This window comes from Nelusetta ayraudi, unplaced genomic scaffold (genome assembly GCF_046127955.1).
Source record: "Nelusetta ayraudi isolate G7.1 ecotype Tasmania unplaced genomic scaffold, CSIRO-AGI_Nayr_v1 ptg000042l, whole genome shotgun sequence".
NCBI lineage: Eukaryota > Metazoa > Chordata > Actinopteri > Tetraodontiformes > Monacanthidae > Nelusetta > Nelusetta ayraudi.
In genome coordinates, this window is record NW_027466092.1 from 5241614 (window position 1) to 5263529 (window position 21916).

The 21916-nt window shown below is 48.4% G+C and overlaps 1 protein-coding gene across 1 annotated transcript; it reads right to left on the reverse strand.

Annotated features, from left to right (window-relative positions):
* Positions 1-2937: 2937 nt before the first annotated feature.
* Positions 2938-21731, reverse strand: usp22 (ubiquitin specific peptidase 22). The gene is made up of 13 exons (XM_076033867.1): positions 21204-21731; positions 15553-15685; positions 11300-11413; positions 11058-11159; positions 10549-10715; positions 9468-9615; positions 8970-9072; positions 7941-8099; positions 7289-7415; positions 6896-6987; positions 6294-6356; positions 5780-5929; positions 2938-4915 (listed from the first exon to the last, which is right to left on the reverse strand). Exons 1-13 carry the CDS (start codon positions 21321-21323, stop codon positions 4873-4875), a joined length of 1521 nt encoding a protein of 506 aa, XP_075889982.1. The 5' UTR covers positions 21324-21731; the 3' UTR covers positions 2938-4872.
* Positions 21732-21916: the final 185 nt, after the last annotated feature.

Below are 21916 nucleotides of genomic sequence, written 5' to 3' on the forward strand. Positions count from 1 at the left end.
AAGTTAGCCACTGACTTCCTGTTCAGCAGAACTCTGGTGCTGCAGCAACTATTTGCTTCTTGTTCTCATGGTCCGTCAGCAGTTTGTGTAATTCATCACAGAAGCAGCGTTAACTATTTGGGCATAATGAGCTCACCTGGCATCGACTGCTGTGACTGAAGTCTCTGGTGGCCATTCGCATGGAGCTGAATCAGTGGGGGGGGGAAAAAGGAAACAAGTGAACCATGTTTTTTTTCTGAACAAAACAAATCCATCCATCTATCTTCTTTACCTGCTTCCTCCTGCACTCGGGGTTGTGGGGGTCTGTTGGAACCTATCCCAACTGTACTAAACAAATCAAACCAATTAAATGTCATAGAATGCACTGAGGTTAAGGTGACTAGAAGTCTTTCAAACTGCCTCATCGTCCTCAGTTAGCGGCTTGGACATGGAAAATGAGAGTTTGTCCACAGCAACAGGGAGTCACAAACAAGTTTTCATTTCTGGACACTCCTGAAAATGTTTTGCGACAGCCTAGGACAACAGGATGACCGCAAATTCTGAGTTAAAAATGGTAAAATGGTAAATTGACTGCATTTACATGCCGCTTTTCAGCAGAAGGTTGGATGGTCTTGATGGTAAAGTTGAGGCACATGGTATCTTGAAGAGGTTTTCAACCTCTTATCACAAAGTCTTCAGCTCAGTTGAGTTCAGTTTCATAGTGATGGTGAAACGCCTTCAAGATACAAAAAAAATAAAAAATAAATAAAAAACAGTCCAGCTGGCTTAACTTAACCTTCGATGTAGTACAAGTACAAAGACCTATATGGAAGTTAAACAGTGCCATCGAGTTTTGAATCTGAATTTATAACACACATTTTTAGCACTGAATTTTGTAATGCATATGAATTGCTTTCGATGTTGAAATAAATTTAGTGAAAAAAAATTTGATGTCTCTAAAAATTCAGTTTTTCAAATTCAAAAATTGAACGTCTTAAAAAATTCAGCTGCAAGATCGGGGTCAAAAGGGAGAAGCAATCGAGCCAGGACTCAATCCGTTCGACGTCTGGCCAATCAAGGTACGATGGGATTGGCCGCGTGACATCACCTGGGTTGGTAGACATGGGGCGTGTTCTCATTGCCTCGCTACGATTGTGTTTTCATTGGCTCTGTGTAATCACGAGACCGTGGGCGGAGTCGACGCGGTAAAGCGGGACAATGTTTCCGTCTGCATCATTTCTGTGCAACACACAACAGCGCACTGCGCAGCAATAGACAAAGTAGAGGTTGTTTTATACCTGCTGCTCGGTCTGTGGTTGCTTTTCTGTTAAAGAAAGAACAGTTTTCCTCACTGAAGTCACAGTTGATGATTTATGCAGGCAAAATGTATAATTTATTGTTTCGTTTTCTGGGAGAGTAAAAGTGTAGCTCAACCGTTATATTTTCACCAAAAGTAAACACGAGACAGATATAACGGGAAAATAGCATTTATTTAAAAACAAACAAACAGAAAAACAGACAGTAAACACGCCCGAAATAGAGCCTCCTACTTATTTGAAATTGCCCTAGCAAGCCAAGGACGGCTTGTTTAAATGCCGCGGTGTTCGAGGCGTCCTCGTGGCGGCGAAGAGCCACGTCCTCTCGACGAATCCGTATTTCCTCTCGCCTCAAGACTCCTCGGATCCCCTAGCTCAACGCACCTCACGCACGAGCAACTCGATTTTTTTTTTTTTTTACCAAGTGCTGCGCCATTTGCCGCACGTCGTTTTCGCGAATATGGTTGAACACACTCGCGACATCAAGGGCATTCCCGGTTCGCCTGCCTTTCCCCAAAAGACAAAATAAACATGTATTGAAATAGCTGTTTTCAAAAAATGTATACACATATAAATGTATTTGTACACCATCAATAGTAGCTGCTTGTATTCATGGTAAAATGTACCTGACACGGAAGTTCTGTGTCGAAGGAGTTGGCGTCGATGTCCGCTACGAGAGGGAATATCGACGGGGACACTGAGCCAATCAGTGGCATGCTCGTTGCCACGTCACCACTGAACTCGCTTCGTCTCACTTGGCCCCTGGCCGCTTGGCCCCCGATTGAGGTACCGAAACAGCACCCCCTACAACCGTGTAGCGGCCAGTGCAAACACCTTACAACCGTACCGTGGCGAGGCAATGAAAACACGGCCATGGTTGCCGCTGGTCGTCTGCAGGGTGACCAGTCTGCAGCTAGCGTAACGTGAACCGGTGTCACGTGGCCAATCCAATCGTACCTTGATTGGCCGGACGTCGAACGGCTTGAGTCCTGGCTCGATTGCTTCTCCCTTTTGACCCCGATCTTGCAGCTGAAGTTTTTGAGACAACAAATTTTTTAAGATGTTAAATTTTTTTACATGAACGAATTTTGAAAAACTTAATTTTTTTTCCCGCACTGAATTTATTTCAACATCGAAAGCAATTCATATGCATTACAAAATTCAGTGCTAAGAATTTGTTGGTTCTAAAAATTCAAAGTCTGTTTTCGATGCTAGAAAAATTCAGTGTTATAAATTCAGATTCAAAACCCGATGGCACTGTTTTACTTCCATAGACCTGGACGACTGAGAACCTTCCCAGACAAAAGGTTGTTTGGACTTAAAAAAAACAAAAACATCAAATGTTATAAAGTCTAGATTCTACATCAGGCTGAGTCCACACATTGCTGAATCAAATCAAATAATCTTGTCAGCCATCGCAGCGATGTTACTTCCGGAGGGGAACTTTCAATATGAAAAACTTTGCAGGGGGCTGGTGTGTTCTTACTGGTGCTGGGCAGCCACCCACAGGAATGTAGTCATACCACACCAAGAAACAACAGTGCTGCTCTAAATCTCAGCAGAGCAGCAGGTGCGTTGCGAGACTCCGACTTGACTCATCAGACGTGTTCAAGTTGGAAAGGACAAGAGACACAAGGAAATCTTTACAGATATAGATTTGTCTTTATTTGAGTGTCTTTCAATCACTGAGTCCAGTTTCTTGCAGCAGTTACACATGTGCACGAGGAATGACCAGACCAGAGCAGACCAGACCGGACCGGGCCGGACCGAGGAGCTTCCCCTAGCCCCCTCCCCCTCGCTGTGGCCGGCCAGAAAAACAGAATCACCTTTGAAGGTTTCACCATTTGTCTCCTACATACAAACTGTACATACAGTATATACATATACTGCATATATATATATTTATCTTTACATACATCATTAACATGTAGGGCAGGAGAAATAAAATAAAATAAAGAAGAATCCCATCAAACTGTGATACCCAGCTCAGACGGCATGCTGTATTGAAGTACTGATTCAGTACACAGACAAACTGCACATATGCACGCGCACGTGCATACAAACACACTCCTGCGCGCGTGCATACAAACACACACACACTCGCACATCCCCCAACTACCCTTTTATGCACAATAACACCTGCTACACGAACACACGTACACTAAACTTTTCGTGTTCTTTTTTTGTTTTGTTTTGTTTTCTCTTTCACATACACGTGCACGCACAAACACACCAAAACTATAGCGACATGCGGCCGGCGGTTAAACACTGCAGGATCTGACTTCCGATCCTGTTCTAGACGCTCTGCTCCTCTTTTGCATCTTTTCATCTTTAAAAAAAAAGAAGAAAAAAAAAAAAAAGAAAATCATTATTATTATTATTATTTTTTTTTTAATTTGTTTCACTGCCTGAAACGGCCACACAGAGGGGAGGGGCGCTGTTCACACAGATACGCCCCTCCCCCGCCCGAAGAAAATGAAATCAAATCAAAGTGAAATGGAGCCATGGAACATTACATTTTCACAGGTGCAGCTTCATTATTTTATTTTTTCTTTCTTTCTCTTTTTGTGTGCACGAGAAAACACGACCGCACGATGTGACACAGAGTGTGAGTGTCCGGGGAGAATGCCAAAACTGTAAACAAACACCTTAAATTACAGTATGTATAAAAATATAGAATATTTTACTGTCATTGACCCACAGCCCCAGCCCCACCCCCACCCTGTGGGACTGTCGGAAGCAGCATGAGAGGCAGATTCTCTGTTTTCTGAAGTGTCAGGTGACTCCAAAGCGCCGGTGAACCCCGGCTGGAGAATCAGCCGTCTTTAGGTGTCAAGTGAAGGTTGTTTTTTCTTTTTCTTTTTTTTTTTTTTTTTTCATCTGTTTCCACTGAACAAAAATGCATAATAAGACAACTTCCGTCCTTGAAATATGCGTGCGTGTTTCTTTTTATGCTTGGGTTGTGAGCGTGGCAAATGAGATCTGTGCTTGTGTCCGGAAGTTGCCGGTTCACTTCAGTCCACTCGGCTCCACTAAAACAGGCTCTGGAACAGCGCGATGAAAAGGCGTCCGCTTCGCTTTTGCTCGCTGAGCATCGGACGGGATGTCGGTGAAGAACAGCATTTGTGATTAAGTAAACCCTCGCTCGGTTGAGAACGATGCGAAACAACCGAACCCTCCCGCCGTTCTGCCCGACTCTGCGCTCACAGTTGAGAAGCACGGCTGCTGTTCTCCTCCATGTCCTGAATTCAAGTGAAAACCCCTCTGTAAAAAAAAAAAAAAAAAAAAAAAAAAACCCCCTTTTCCACACGGCTCGCTTCAAGATCGGCCTTTTTCGTCCTATTTCGTTGCATGATCCTGCGCGGCAGAAGCTTCCATTAGAAAGCCTTTGAGTGGACGTGGGTAATATATGTACTGGCGGTGGCTTTACGTTGGAGTGAGTTGGAGATTGGTGCTCAGCTCGCGCGGCTGTCGCCGGGCCACTACTTGTCACTCTGTTTGTCCTCGTTCTAACTAGAGCAGCAGAGGCGGCGCCACCTCCCATGACTCCCTCTGCTGGCCGGAGGGATGCAAGGAGCTACTCGTACTCCAGAAACTGTTTGTGGTAAAACAAAAGGTACCTGTTGGTAGAAGAGGGAGAAAAAAAACCCATCAGTGTATAGAGAACGAGCAGTCCCACCAATCATCCCGGACGGAAACTATCCAGTCGAATCAGGTCCATTCTGTGACTTTTGGTAACATCTAGTGGTCAAAAAGGGAACTGCAAATAATAATAATACATTTTTACCTACATGCAGAATCAATCAGAGATGGTTTTATGCTGTTGCTAGCTATAGACATCACATATACGTGTCATAATATTTATTCATATTCATGATATAATATGTTGTTGTTGTACTGCATTAACTGCATTGAGCCAATGTACAGTATATCTGTTTATTTCTTGGTATTGCAATACTTTATTTTTTTTTTACTTTTACTTTACATTGCATTGTCTCTCTGTTGTTTGATTCATTTTATTGTTCAACATGAAAAAAAAAAATCAAATGGAAAACTGCAACCAGCAAGTAAGCAGGCAACTCCTGCATTGCTCCTCCTCCTCCATTATTACTAGCAACCTGCTCTTCATATAAAGATCTTCTTCTCTGGCTTTGGGCTGTTTGGGCGGGGGTGGACACGACCAATCATCTATCACTTTAATCTTCTGCATCCTATTCACTCTGACTAACTTCATGTCCTCTTTCACAACATCCATGAATGTCCTCTTTGCTCGTTCCTCTAGGGCCTCCCGCCTACCACATCCTGCCAGTTCAACAAAGAAAAGAAAAGAAAAGAAAAGAAAATGTGGAAGAAAAACATGTGGAAGCTGAGCTTGGTTCGGAACGCTGTCAAGTGACCTTAGAAAACATATTCGCGCATTCTGGACCAGTAAAAGTTACGTAATGGACCTTTAAGAGTGAGTCAGTGTGGCCTGGGTGGCTCACCCTTCACTGTCCAGCACGTCCTTGATGCTGGCCTTGGTGATGATGGCGTCGTCGCATTTGAACCACTGGTCCTTGTGCTGGCGGATGAAGGTGGTGTAATGGCCGCTCTCTAGCGTCCCCTGGTGGTTCACAACTGCAAACAGGCTGTACCTGAAACAGAGGAGGGCGAGTGTGACGGGAGGAGCTGCCAAGGGGATAACTGACACAGTGCGATCACATGAACCCGCTGCCAATAGTGAGCGTTGCACACGGTTCTGGATAACTATCCCACAACCTTCTGTCATGTCCTGATAACGAAATAAATTTGTTCACTATCAGGGAGAAAACAACCCTGTGAACGACCAGTGAATGATGAGTCATTGCCAAGAGACAACAGCAACAAGCTAAAAGAGTCAATACACTGCGTTACTCGGCTTCGCTGCTTCAATGCATCCGTGATGGACGTCTGTTAGCGGCAATGACGTGGCTCATTTTGAAAAGTCAGATTTATTGACACGCAGACGGTTTCACTTACTTGTTGTCATTGTTGAAGGGGTCCACAGTTTGCTGGTACTGTCCGTTCATCCTGCTCTCTTTACTGGAACACAAAGACGGAGCAAATTGAGACACAAGATCAAGTGCAGTCGCCAGGTTCCGTCTCAGCTTCAGTGACGGAAATGCATAAACATAAATAAATAGAGACATCTGGAGAGCATTTCCACTTGATTTTACCTTCCTCATGATGCCACACTGATAATAAAATAACATCATTGTATAATAAAGTATAAAAACCTATGTGTACAACAAAATTACCAAAAAAAATAAAAATTGTCTCACCTTTATGGAACTTTCACTTGTATCATGATTATTGACATTACAAGTACCAGAAGGTTTACAGAAAACATACTTTTCTTAATTTTCTTACATCATTACAAGGAACTACTGGAGCAACTTCAACGCGTTTTTGAGTGTGCAAAATTGAAAATGTTGTGGACGAATCTTCCAGCAGAAGCTTCGATGCCAACAACAACAGTTAAAAAGAGAAAACAAACATTCTTCACTCTTTTCCTGCAACACTTGGATCTTGCAGAACTAGGAGCCTGCACTCACAGTACTGAACCCTGGACTGATTCTCACCTGGAGGCCATGAAGGGGGTCATGTCCAGCTCCAGCGGGAAGGAAACATAAGTCGTGATCTTCCGCCGCAGTTTGGCTGAATGCTCGAACCTCTGAAATGAAAGCGAAAGATGACGGAGAAACCAGTCAGCCGGGAGCAGCCGGGAGCAGCCGGCACCGTTAAGGCTGCGTTCACACCGGATCCGAGGGTAGCGAAGGCACCTGGCCGAGGCTAGCGAGTGCCGGCCGTGTGTGGGAGACGGTGACTGTGTGCGTTAAAACGCGCCACGGAAGTGCGGCGACGGATTGCTGAAGCATGTGTTTGGCTGCCGCGGCCTGACGCCGACAAGCTACCGAACGGATCCGGGTGCAAACGCAGGCCTGGGGTGAGGAGCGCTGGAGACGCAGCCCTGCCTTGAGGTGGAAACAGGCCACGATGGGCAGCTTCTTCATGGTCAGCTGCTTGGTGGACTCCTGGTAGCTGTGGCAGCCGCTGCACTTGATCTTGGCGCTGCTGCCGAGGTGTTCTGGTCTGGTGAACCTGGGGAGGAGAACATTCAGCCAGTCGGACTCAGCGGCTCCAGAGAGAGAGAGGGAGAGAGGGAGGGGGGGGGGGGAGAGGGAGAGAGAGACAGAGAGAGAGAGAGACAGAGAGAGGGAGAGAGAGAGGGAGGGAGAGAGAGACAGAGAGAGAGGGAGAGAGAGAGAGACAGAGAGGGAGAGAGAGAGACAGAGAGGGAGAGAGAGGGAGAGAGAGACACAGAGAGAGGGGGGGCAGAGAGAGGGAGAGAGAGAGAGACAGAGAGAGGGAGGGAGAGAGAGGGAGACAGAGAGAGAGAGGGAGAGAGAGGGAGACAGAGAGAGAGAGGGAGAGAGAGAGAGGGAGAGAGAGAGGGAGACAGAGAGAGAGAGGGAGGGAGAGAGAGAGAGAGGAGGCCTCACTCTTTTTTTTTTTTTTTTTACTGCATTTATTTACTTATTGATAGTATTCTCTTAACCCACGGTGATCTGGCTGGATACACAGCTGGCTATGCATGTATGTATGAGTTGCTGCGACGTCGCTCACCTGCGCAGGCAGTCGGTGAGCGTGGTGGCTCCGGTGGCGTGACTCTCTCCGTTGAGCGCCGAGCCGTCTCCCCCGGGGCTCAGCGGCCAGAAGGGGGTGGAGGAGCCCGGCAGGTCCAGGCTGATGTCCCAGAACGGGTCTATGGTGGTGGAGACGCCGCTGGGGGGCGGGGGGGAGACACAGAGATGAAGATGCGTCGCTTCACAGGCGACGCTATATAGTTTCCCCCCTCTTTATGTGAACACAGGCAGCCGCCGCCACAGACGGGGGGAGGGGGGGGGCAGCAGCAGCAGAAGCTCAGCGCCAGCAAGTTGAAGGACATAAAACAAAGCGGTGCGTGTCTGCTAGAGACCTCGGGACACCTGGCTGGGTTTTCATTCACCCGGTTGCAGGCTCTGAAGGACGTCCGCAGCCTTTATAGAGGCTACTGGCGTGAAATGATAATAACATACAGACGGATTCCTTTTGATTCACACGCAGGTCCACTTGGAAGGTGGCAGCCAGCAATTATCTCCTGTAGCCCAGTGTATGGATCTGTTGTCAGCTGGTGGAGGAGATCACCCAGAAACAGGGATTGATTGAAATGAAAGCGCATTGGCTGAGGATAAAATCAATCGGCCCATTTTCGGAGACCCTTCACAAGCACCTTCACGTTCAGTCGCCCTCAAACGGACCGATTCCCCTCAAACTGAGCTGCCAATATCAACGTTGGCCACCGGGGGGCGGCAGATATCAGCTCTGCTGTCTGCAGAGCCTCTCATGGCTCTCTTTATTTTCTCCCCGGCTCTCTGCTGTGTGTGCGCATGTGTGTGTGTGTGAGAGCGAGCGAGTCATTGAAAGTGCGCAGTGCGAAGACGGCTGGAGAGCCGCTTCAGGACGCAGAGCTGTGAGTCAGAGGGAGCAACACTGACTCGGCCACCGGGGAACTCTGGCACGGCAGGAGCAGAGACTGCGGTCACACACACACACACACACACACACACACACACACACACACACACACACACACACACACACACACACACTTACTGACAGACTTGACAGGTGACGTCCGACTGCAGGCCCCCGGTAAAGATTTGGTCGATGATGCAGTTACAGTGATTCGGGTTGTTGGCTTTCTTCCCGTTGTCGTCTGCGTGGACACAAAATACACACAGGCGCGCACGCACGCACGCACGCACACACACACACACACACACACTGGCTACTCCATCATCACAACTTCACAGTGATGTTTCTTCTGCACATCATCTCTGCAGAGACGTCCACATCCAAAAGCCGCGCGTGCTGCCTCTGCGTCTCCCTGTCAGCTGTCTTCAGCCCCTCGGCTCCGCGTTTCTCAAGCAGCCCTCCGCCTGTCACTCCACTTTAAAGCCTCCTCTCTGTCACTGCATCTGCTTTTTATTTATTTATTTTATTTCAGTTTATCGTGCGTGCTCCTTTTCTTATCTGTCCCTCGCAGCATTTTTTTTTTTTCTTCTTCTTCTTCTTCTTTTTTTTTATTTTCTATCCCAAACGGTAGCCGACCTTTGCAGTGCCTGTGCAGGACGTCCAGGGCTGCGATCAGGAACTCGTGGGCGTCCTGCTGCTCGTAGCCGGCCAGGTGGCGGGCGTGCGTCCACACCAGGTGGAGGAGGCGGAAGGGGATGTGCGGCGAACGGTGGCCCGAGTAGAACTGTGGGAAAAGAGGGTGTGAGAAGGAGGAGGAGAAGAAAAACAACCGGTTGCTGAGTGAATGAATGAATGAATGAATGAATGAGTTGCACTTCACTGTGCAGACGGCGCACGTCAAAGGCAGTGTTGGGAAGGTTACTTTGAAAATGTAATTGGTTACAATGATGAGTTACCCTCTTGAAAATAGAATAGTAGTGAAACTATTTCAAATACTTAGTAATACAAATATGCAATACAAATGCAATACAAAGTAATGTAACTGATTACATTTGATTACTTGTCTAAATTTTGAATATATTTGATCAGCTGTTCAGACTCGACAGTGTTGAGCTTCCAGCAGGGCTCGAAACAGATGTCAGATGTGTCTTGATGTCCGGCAAACGGTCTTTGCATTGGACAATGGTATGTGCACCCTTTCCTGATATCTGTGCAAACTGTTTTTTGTTTTATAATTGCAGCACTGGAATGCGTTTTTAATCAACATTGTTGCTGCTGCAGCGTTGGAATCCCTCAGACTACGCTCCAGAGTGAGACAATCCAACAAGCGTACTGTTGAGGTCAGTGGTAGGGGGCAATCAGAAGTCATTAAACATAAAGCTCAGACTGAAAAAAATGATCAGATGTTAAACATGAAAAATTTGTAAGAGTAACAGTAATTTAGTTGCACATTTTCCCCCAGTAATTAACAGATTACAATTATCTTTATTTTGTAATTAAATTACGAAACAACCTTACAAGTAACTTGTTACTCCCAAACACTGGTAAACGGTAACTGTGCCCTTTGTGACATCACAGAGGGTTTGTTTTAGCACACTTTCTGAAAAGTGAAGTGAAATGAAATTTCCTGTAAAACACCAAAATACATTGGTCAGTTGAGTTTAGCGTAACATGGCGCTGGACCTCTAACCTCCAGAAGGAGAACGGGGAGGTTTACCTCCTGGAAGAGCTGCGACATCTCGCACACCAGGCAGGAGTTGCTCTGCATTTCACATTTGTGCCGGTCGGACAGGAAGAAGTCCCGCAGCAGCGGCGTGTGCGTCAGCGCCTGGACGATGCAGTTCATGAAGCAGGTGTTGCCCAGGTTGATCAGCCCTCGCAGGCCTGGAGGGGAGGGAACAGAATGCGCAACAGGCAACAGAGTGAAAAAAACTGCGGAAAAAACAAAAGGGAAGACGATGCGGGAGATGCGCTCTCTCTCTCTCTCTCTCTCACACACACACATACACACACACACACACACACACACACACACACACACACACACACACACACACACACACACACACACACACACACACACACACACACACACGAGAATGTCATGAGGACATTCTATTTCAGACTAAGTTTGTTCCGGGGGTCGACCGGCCGTCTTCTTCTGCCTCTTCTGTCCCTGAGCTGCACTGGACTGATGAGCTCCTCAGAGGTGTTGCTGATACTGACCGATGGTGCAGTTGGAGGTGATTCTCCTCCTCTTGGGGTTGTGGCGGAGCAGCTCCAGCTCCCTCTTGGTGGGCTCCCACGTCGAGTACTTCTCTCCTATGCCTGGACACACACACACACACACACACACACACACACACACACACACACACACACACACACACACACACAGGCAGGTCAGACGTGTGGAGGTTGAAGAGCTTCGCTGCTGCACTCTGGTTGCGACCTCGGCGTCCGCTCACCTTGCAGCTTCCAGGCTTTCCTCTGCTCCTCTTTGGCAATCTGCTCGATGTCTTTGTCGTAGATGTAGTCTTGGCACATGAAACAGTAAATCCCGCCATACAGCAGGTCTATAGCTGAGCAACACAAAACAGACAGTTTATTATTATTTGAATTGAAAACCGTGGCTGTTTCTCTGGCAGGAGGCCGAGCTGCTGTGCGCTGCTGTGTGCGGCCTGAATAGGAAGAAGGCATGCTGCTGCTTCGCCTCCTTGCCTTCTTCCTATTCAGGCCGCGTTTTTTGGCTGCGCTCCTTATCTGCTGACTTATCAACTCTACCGTCGACGCCGTCCAGGAAACACAGAGGGAACGAGAGGCCAATCGCTCACTTGAACGCCGAGAGACGGGCCACTGGCCGCCTCTGCGGCAGCTACCCGTTTGCCAACCTGCCCGCAACTGCCGCCGCCCCACCCTGCTGCAGGTTTATTGGAGGAAGGGGGGGTTAGGGGCGGTGGGGTGGGGTGGGGCATAAAGGACGCGGCAAAGGGAGGAAATAAATCGGTCGAAGGCAGAACGGAACGTCGTCTTGCCGCGATGGGAAACCATTTGGATAAAAGGCTCGTGCGAATCGCTACGTGGAGAGGGTCACCGGGTAACCATGGGAACAGGAGGCGAGGACCGAGGCGGGACGGAGGACCCCCCCTCCCACACACACACACACACAGCCAGGCTGCAACTGCAAGCGACCTCCAGCACAAAGCTGCGAGCGTTAGAGCGCGAGGCCGCCTGATGAAAGAGGAGGGAGGAGGGGAGGAAGAAAGGCTGGGAGTGTGTGTGTGTGCGCGGGAGGGGGGGTGGGGGGTGGGGTGAACACAGGCTGATTCCAGTGGGCCCTGTCAGAGACGACTTAAGTACCTCCGAAGCAGTCTGCCGAGAGCCCCCCGCCCCCCAGCGCCACCGTCCCTCACTCTATTTTTGAAGCAAATCATTAGCTAACCTAATTTAACTCACAATTACAGCCACACAAACGCACACGCACACACACACACACGCACCAGAGGGGGTCTTCCTGAGACGAGCGATAACGCAGAGCAAAAGAGGGGAGGCGTCACAGCCGAGAGAGCGAGAGAGAGAGAGAGAGAGAGAGAGAGAGAAACTGGCAGATTCTCAACATCTGTCAAGCCCAGGCTTTTGTTGTGGGCACCCTGGGAGTCTGCAGCAGCAGCAGCGGCAGCGGCAGCGGCAGCAGCAGCAGCAGCGGCAGCAGCAGCAGCGGCGATGCTCTCCTCCGAACTGCATCGCCCTCGCAGCTCCGACCTCCTGATTCCATTATGTGGGAATAAAAGGGGAGAGCCAGGCGGGCGTGGACGCCGCGCCGCTGCATTCAAAAACATCAGGAGGGGGCGCTGTGCTGCAGTCGGAGTTGAAGCCTCATGTTTTTTTTAAAGCTGGGTTAAAATCATGGCGCAGTGTCAACCCCTCCCTCCCCACAAGGCGTCGTGCGTCCAAAAGCTGGGTGCATTTCTACCCTCCGTGGCGCTAAATGTCTCGACACGTGGCTCCCTGCTCCATGCCAAGTCCCGCCCTCCTCAGCGCTGACGACAGCGAAGGCAGGTTGCATCCAGGGAGCCGCGGACAGGGGACGGGTTTCGCTCTGGAAGCAGGATTGCTTCCATCTGTGCTGCAGCAGCATTGGGCGTTTGTTGGTTTGCATGTTAACGCTTGAAGAATGCGAAGGTTAGCTACATGAGGTCGCCTAGCTGTGTATAGCAGAGAATGAATTTTGACTATTGGTTAAGGCCACTTGTAATGTATCATAAACAGTGTTCTCAACGATCTCTAAAGAGTTGAGGAACAATCGCAATCATGAATCTTTAAAGGAACCTGAGAACTCGGGTGGCAACTGGAACGTTTGACCTCCGTCTTCACACTGTTAGCTGGTCCAAAATACACCAACCGCACATCCTGACTGCTGGTCACCTCAGACGTGCGCAGCAAGCAGCCTTCTCGGTCTCGTTATCGTCTCGTCATCAGAAACTCCACTGACACGACGTCACACCGTGGTCGGGTTTGTCTTGTCTTGGGTTTTTTAGTCATTTCCTGTTTTATTTTGAAAAGGAATTAACTCTCCTCTCGTTTCAGAGCACTTGCCCTTCCTCATGTGTCACCAGTGTGTCTGATCCTGATTCCTAATTGTCTTCACCTGTTCCCCCTTAAATAGTCTGCATGTCCCTTGTCTCGTGCCAGAGTGTCTTTGTCCGCAGGTCAGTTCGCCCGAGCCCGTCCACAGTCACAGTGATCGTCTTAGTTTCCGTTCATCGCTGTTTTGTTTTCTTCTTTAAGTAAGATTTTGATTTCATTTTTAAAGTTTCAGAGGCTTTCTTAGATCCTCCGTATTTAGGTGTGAGTTGTTTTATGTTTGGGGAAATTTCCTCCTCCTCGCTCTCTCCTGAGAACCTGGATAGGATTACTTGGGTAATTGTCAGCCTTTTGGATTTGTCACTCTGTTTAGAGGCCATTGGTGAATTGGTGAATGCAATTCTTCATATTTTTTTCCCCCAATGTGGGGGACCTGACTGCAACTTCACCATTTGTCACTGCGAAGCACTTGCCAAAGAGGTGGCCGGCATTGGCAGCCTGTGATCTGTGGTGAGAGGGACAGTGTGGTGGTGCGTCCCTTAAAATAGCCCCCCCCCCCCCCCCCCCCCCCCACACACACACACACACACACACACACACACACACACACACACACACAAAGGTGGAAAAAAGTTTTTGGACACCTCATGCGTTTGTGATGTACAGTCTTGAGTCAAGAATCGCTCTTCAGTCTCAGAGTGCTGTGTATTTTCGTGCAGTCACCAACATTTAACCACATGCTGCACGTGCTCAGTTCTGTCCAGCTCTAAATTTGATGTTTCATCAAGATGACGTCCTAACAAGGCTACAAGAACTTCAACAATGCAGTCTTCTTATTTTGTCTTATTAACAGGAAACCTCTCCTCTGATGCAGTCAAACCGTTTGAAACAAACACACCAAAAAAAAAAAAATATATATTCTCTAGCAAATATTTAATGACGGTAATTGAGATTCCGTCAAATATTATGGGTGTCCAAAAAGCTTTTTCTTCCACTGCAGTGTACACCGCCCAACAAATTCAACAAGGATTACGCCTTAACATCACTCGCCTGCTATGTTTTCCTGTAAACTTGGCTGACCTGAACCACTAATCCCGTCAAAAACAAGGTTGACGCAAATCTCCTGAACACGACAGACAAACGCCAGCGGTTCTTGTGTCTTCATGGAGGGAGCGGACTCGACGCGGCCGACTCTTTAAGAGCTTCATTTTGAATCAGCCACCGTGACAGACCTCCGTCCACGCTCATTAATAAGTTCACCGGTGCGCACACTCCCACTAATGGGCTGCACGGGCCCAAATCCACAGGTGACCTGCAAAATCCCCTCCCCAGAGGCCGCCGGGGTCCTGCTGAAACCGCGTTGCACGCAGTTGCATAAGGGCGCTTTGTTGTTGCACGTCTGATTACAACGAAAAACAAAACGTCCAACACATGTACGAGTGCATTAATTACCGCGCGGAGCTCACATTTGCCTCCGTGTTTACGGAGCCCGTGTGCATTGTGCCTTCAAATTAGACTCTGTCTTCATTAGCAGTCAGCTGTGTAATTAGCCTTTTCAGCATCCTTTTGTTTTGAGACAAGAGGAGTGAGTGATGCCACTACTCCGGTAAGGCAGCGTTTTTCAACCACTGTGCCGCTGCACTCTATGACGTCATGTGCGCTGTGAAAAAAACCTCCAATTTCACTTAATTGGTCTAAAAAAATATATATATATAACATTCCATTGTCAAGTGACTCTGCTTCAGAAGGAGATCAGCTTTTTGTGTGCATCTAAACAGGCCCAGCTTTCATACTGTGCGAGTATCAATAAATTAAGAGACTACAATGTCATTGTTAGACTGAAAAGTGTCATTTCAATATACTTTGTGTTGATGGTGTGCTCAAAAAAGGTTGAAAATCACTGTGATAAGGGTGCGTGTTTATGTCTGGCAGGTTGCTGGTTTGTTGGTTGGTTGGTTGGTTGGGTGGGCGGGGCAAACTGATCTTAGCTAATGGGCCTAATTGCAGGTCTCTGGATTGCTGTTGTGACACCAGCGTTGCAGCATCGAGGCAACGTTTCACATGTATGTGTGTGTGTGTGTGTGTGTGTGTGTGTGTGTGTGTGTGCATGTGTGCGTGCACAGCAGGTCTGCCCCACCTAGGTTATGCCTCTTGCTCTTGGCATGCTCGTGGATGTGTTTTTTGGCAAAGCAGGCGAAGAAGACGCAGTAAAGGCAGGAGTGGAGTCTGTTGAGGTGGGCGCCGCACATGTGGCAGATGCATGACTTGGCCTGCAACACAGAGAGAGAGAAAAAGACAAAAAGAGAGAGAGACAGAGAGAGAGAGAGAGGGGAGACATGGCTGTGACTGAGAAACACACAGCGATCGTTACGACGGTTTTCGTAGAGACACAGCTGAGGACGTCTGCAGGCTTTGTGATTTTTAACAGTCTTGCGCGTGGATGGATGGTAGACGGGCAGTTTGCTGTGCACGGACTGAACAGCAGTCAAATCATGGAGATGGTCATCAAAAATTCATGACGCATTCTATTTTATTTTCGGTACCCAGACAGTGACAGTGGTCGTCCTTGAGCAAAGGTACTGCCAAATTCCTCCCACGATGCTTTTCTGCCATCTGGAATGACCACATTGAGGAGGAAATAATTCTGCTGCTTCCAGGTTTCCTTTTGTTTAGCAGCAAATTCAATATCTAGGTACAATGTGCTGCTTTTAATGGCCACTTGGAGAACAGTGACACGACATTTTGTCAGCTCAACCTTTTAGTTTTTGTGTCAACAATTTAAAAATGGAACTGAAAGAAGGGGCCAGCGTGATGACTAATAACATGCAAGCACATCAGCTCATATTGTGGTTAGCGTTCGCACGTTGCTATGAATTGAACGAAGAGTTTTTTGTTAAGTCCCAGTGATTGCAACATTTGTCCTCTGTATTTGACCCATCATCCCCCGAGGGAGCAGTGGGCAGCAGCGGTGCCGCACCCAGGAATCACTGGCTGATCTAACCCCCCAATTCTAACCCTGAATACTGAGTCCCAAGGGGAACTGCCCATTAGTCTGACACGTTGCCCATTGGTCCGACCTCCCAGTAGGGATAGGGGTGGAGTTAGGCGAGGTCGGACCAATGCCATGCTCCCCTGCCAAGCAGGGAGCTAGTGGCTAGCATTTTAACAGTCTTTGGTATGACTGTGCCGGGGGATCGAACCCACAACCTAACCATTGTGGACACTCTACCACTAGACCATTGAGCTTAATGAGGGGCTATAATAACCAAAATATAAAATATCACACTCTGGGATCACATCATGATCCAAACTTCAGCAAAGTGTACCTGGGCAAGTGTTGAGCCAGAGTGCAACAAGGTTATATTCATGGCACGTAAATGACTTCTGTCGTCTAAAGATCATTTTGTCTCGCTCAGACTTTTAACAACGTTTTTGTTTCAAGGACTCGGCCAACTGAGATCAAAATCAATCGTTTGCGTTCATTTTTTGGAGACAAGTCCAACTCACTAAACAAGTTGCTGTGGACAAACATAATGTTTGGCATCTTCAAATGTCAAATGTCCCTCTTGAATTCATTAGTCAAGACATTTAAGTGGTTGTTGAGGTTAGCTGTCAACAACTTCCAGCTCTCTCTGCTATTTCACCGAGGCCGCTTTTCCACTTTCTTTCCTCTAATTGCTCAAACCTCCTGCTTCCTGGTATAGAATCTTAATAAGCAAAAGGAATCAAACAAGGAAACGTATTTATATGTGCGTGAAACCTCGGTGAACATTGGACCAGGAAGACCTTGGAGCATGCAGTATATGATGGTTCATTTTCAATACGGGTATTTCTGATGCTCATCTTGTGGGAATAGGGGAGAAACAGGAGACTCTGGATGAAGGAAGAAAGCAGCAGTAAGTCATTCTAAATCCAGAGAGAGGAGCATGATGGGGAAACAGAACGTCGAGAGGGTGGCAGACATTAATGCACCTCTGTGGAGGCCAACACTGTAAATCCAGGCTAATATATTACGTGGACCATGTCCACAATACGATCAATATCTCTGACAATAATTATGTGGATTTAAATGGCACTTCAGCATCCCCAACATTATCACCACCTGCAGAGGGTTAGACAGTGTGAGGGAAAATCCACAATTCCAACAATAAATCCTTTCTGCGACACAAGTAACGATACCAAAGGAAACGGTGGAGAGGCAGAGTGTCGTGGACAAAAGAGGACAAAACATTTCAGTCAGTCGTGTGTGTTGCCTCACTACTTCCCGTCTGCTCAGCAAATTTGGATACAGAAAGCTATTGTTGCAAAAGGAGATCCATTATTTTTATGGAAAGGCGACGGCGACTGGCGTCCTTCTGCTCGATGGCCTGACAGCAGGAAGTTGTATCGGGCTGAAAACAGGCTTGTCTTTTACGTCCAAATTAACTTGCAACGTGTGCAGTGAAAGAAAAGGCCAACACGACGACAAGATGAAATGAAGATCCAGGAAAAAATGTAATTACAATGAAACACATTCTAAACAGACATAAAAACACGCCTCAGATTTAAGATGACTATACGTTATTAAAGATGCTAAAATCCTTTGGACATGCCATAAGAAATGTGGACTGAACTCGCACATTCTTCTGGGTCCATCAGACAAAATGGAAAGGTGACTAAATGAAACCTTTGGTCAAATTACAGACGAGCTTAGATTCCCTCACAGCTACATAAGCGAGTTGGCAAAGCTTCTCATTGCCGCCGAGGGACACGAGACCAATTTCACTGGCCCACGGCCGCACAGTTACACCGAGCCAGTCAGAATTAAGGAGGAGAACCCCAAGTTCCAGGCTCTGTTCTCCTTTTAATGATAAGGATTTTCCTGCTCTGACAAAACTGCCGCCAGTGTGTACAAGCGTCTTGAGCTCTCCAATTTAGAACTAACGAAAGCCTGAAACTCGAGTCGAAAGCAATTTTTTTTTTCTCATCGAAAGGACGCTGATTAGTCTGGGCATGACTTGAACTGCTGAAACTGAGTCAGACGACGGCTTTTGAAGGGGGGGGGGGTTCAGTTTTGAAACTAGAACAGGATTTTTTCAGAGAGCACTCGAATTATGGAAATGTATCAATATGCAGCAGTCTGTCCTCAGTCATTCTACTAACCGTCTGTCACGCAGTCACAGTAAAGATTTGGGGTTTTTTTTGCTTCTCGACACGGGGAACATTTGGAATTTGTGTCTTCCTACATCAACACGTCCAGACTCCTTATAGCTGCCAACTATAATCAGAGGAGATGGAAGGGTTGAAGTGTTTACAGCAGGGATGCTTGAACATACTGCAGCAGCAGCAGCAGCAGCAGCAGCAGCAGCAGCAGCAGCAGCACAGATGGGCCCATTACTGAGCTGAGCACTTGAAATAGAATGACTCACATGTTTAAATCCATGATATGTTTCATGTAGCTGCAGCTGGGTGCACGCGAACATAGACTGCTCCATCATTGTGGTTTGTATAGCATGAAACACACATCCATCCATCCATCCATTTTCAATACTCTGCTTCCTCCTGCACTCAGGGTCGTGGGGGTCTGCTGGAGCCTATCCCAGCTGTCATAGGGCGAAGGCCGGGTGACACTCCGGACAAGTGGCCAGTTCATCGCAGGGCCACATAGAGATAAACAAAGACAAACAACCATTGACACACCTACGGACAATTTCAAATTCCCAATTCACCTCACGTGCGTGTTTTTTGACTGTGGGAGGAAGCTGAAGAACCTACCCCCCAAACCCACAACCGTCTTGCTGTGAGGCGACAGCACTAACCACAGCACCACCATGTCGTGCATTCATCTATTTTTGTCCAATTATTTTCTATCTATAGAGGAGGCCCCAAGTTGAGATTCAAGGACAAGTGCAAGAGGCAGCATGTCCAGGTGCAACATTAACCTACGAGCCTGGAAACAACTGGCTGACGAGAAGATCAGCGTGGAAATCAGCGGTAACAACCGGCACAATGCACTATGAGAGCACAATCATCTCAGATTAGCATGCTAAGAGCTTAAAGAGTAAAGAAAACACCACCTGACATTCCTGACCTGCATATTCTGCAGCAGATGTTTCTCTTCTACCATTGGTAAGATCAGTCGTGAAAGAAGATGCAAGACGTTGAGCCGCTTAGACCATCTACTAAGACGAAAAGTGCCATTTTTATTTCCCATCTAGCGTCGGTCCTGCACTCTGGGTCATGGTGGTGCTGGAGCTGATCCCAGTTGTCTTCAGGCGAAGGAGGGCCACAGCCTGGACCGGCGGCCAGAAGAACCAAATGTCTATTGAAGAATTTCCCTCAAGCAAGGCAAAATGAGCCGGTGTAACAATGGATTACTCAACTCTGACAAGTATGCCATTCAACTGCCATTAAGCCACTGTGGTGTGTGTGTGTTTTTTTTTTTTTTTTTTAAGGTGAACGGATGCTTAACATTCAAACTGCGTCTGAGGATGAGTGAACCGTTTGAACCGCAACATAAAAAGAAAACATGCGTGTGATCATCTGAGGCTGATGTACACGGTCAGCACAGACCCAAGGAAGGACGACTGAAGGATGAGCCTGAACTGAGCCGCGGTCGATGAGGAACATGCAGAGCCGACACCTCCTGCCAGTCACATCTCCTCTATCCTTTCTTTGAGGTGGGTTGTGTTGGGGGTGTGAGGAGGGCAGGAGGGGGAGGAACAGACAATTACGGTAGGAGGGGGACCCTGCAAATGTTTACTCACCGCCCCAATCCCCCCCCCCCACGCACACACACACATTTACTCTGGTGAATAATGGATGCTCGAGGACAGCCAGCTCCCCGATGATGCTGAGCAGATGACAAGGTGCAAGTGCAGCGCATGAGTGCGTCAGGAACGCGCCCCCCCCCCCCCCCCCCCCCCCCCCCCCCCCCACACACACACACACACAACCATCATCATCATCATATCATCATCACTCTTACATGGACGAGCACACATTGGGCGGGCGGCATTACATATATACGGATTGTAATAATAATAATAATAAAAAACAAGGATGATTTTCCTCCGCAGACACGTGACAGAGGGGCGGACTATTATGACAACGCTCTGCTACATTACACCGTGATGGTTTAAACGGCGGTGATGCATCCCTGTCATTTAAAGCGGGAGCCCGCCTCATAAAAAGGGTTAAAGGACAAAAGAGGCAACAACACACACACACAAAAAAAAACGTGTTTTAAGCGTTTTAATTCATGAAACGATATCGTACTCCAACTCGAGAATACGGTCGTTTAACGACGGCCCGCTGCACGGTGCCGTGTAAGCAGCGAGGACCCTGAAGGCACCGCCGCTGCGGGCGCGCTGCCAGCGCAAACAGATACACACGCACACGCGGGCTTTAACTGATGCATCTATCACGCGGTCTAATCTTGAGGCGCGCGCCTCCCGCGTTAAACACAAGCGACCGTGCTCGAGCGGTTCGGAAGTGTTTGATGCCGCGGCCCGGCGCGGAGGTAGGGAGATGCGCGGAAGGAAAAGTGGCGTTCACGTGTCAAGTGTGTCGGGTGTGTGTGTGTGTGTGTGTGTGTGTGTGTGTGTGTGTGTATGAGAGAGAGTACGCGCGCGCGTTCCAGAAGGGCGGGGAAGCGTCCGCGCACGCACGCGACTGCTGCGGCTCACGCGTTACACAAGCACACGCATTGTCCGCCGTGCGTGATTTCCGAGGGAGGGTGTCCCCCGTTTAGTTCCCCTCGTTCCCCACCTCCGTCCCCTCCGTTCCCGGCTCTCTGTCACTTGTTACCTTGCGTTTTCTCGTCTCGGCGGAGCCGCTCCACACGAAACACTGGTAAATGACCCTCAGGTTCTGCTTCCAGTTGTCCACTTTGAAGTTGTTGACATGAGGGCAGCCCGCGGGACTCATGGTAGTCACAGCATCCGGGGTCCTCGATGTCCTCTTAAGGCGGAGAAAATTCCCTCAGCGCAGACCCGGTCCCGGTCCCTGTCCCGGTCCGAACGGGGCCGCTCCCTCTGGTTTAGCTCTCCCCAGGTTCGTTGTCCACCAATTGCTGCGCTCCAGCGGCGGCTATCTGAACATGTCCTAGTTGCGGGTTCCGGAGAGACGCGGCCCGCGGCGAGCATCCAATTGACGAGCCCGCTTTACAGCTCCGGGGCGTGCAAATGTGCCGCACGTAAATTGTGATCCCGGTTGTTACATATCAAACCTTACAATGCGCTGTATTACATGTTAGCAAGACGGCTAAAGTTGGTTAGCTGTGGAATTTCAACAGTAGCTTAAACGGTGAGTGCCGTCAAGACCCACCTCCGTTCACAGCCGACCAATGAGGAGCGAGCGCCAAGCGTGATTGGCACTTAGCAGCCTTCCTTTTTCGTTCAAGTCCCGCCTTCCCGGTACAGACGCTGCGTCGCGATTGGCTCCAACTCCACATCAAACCACATCCGCTAGTGGCGCGACGCTGATTGGCCGAGTCAAGAGTCGGCTTTCGTGCATCAACA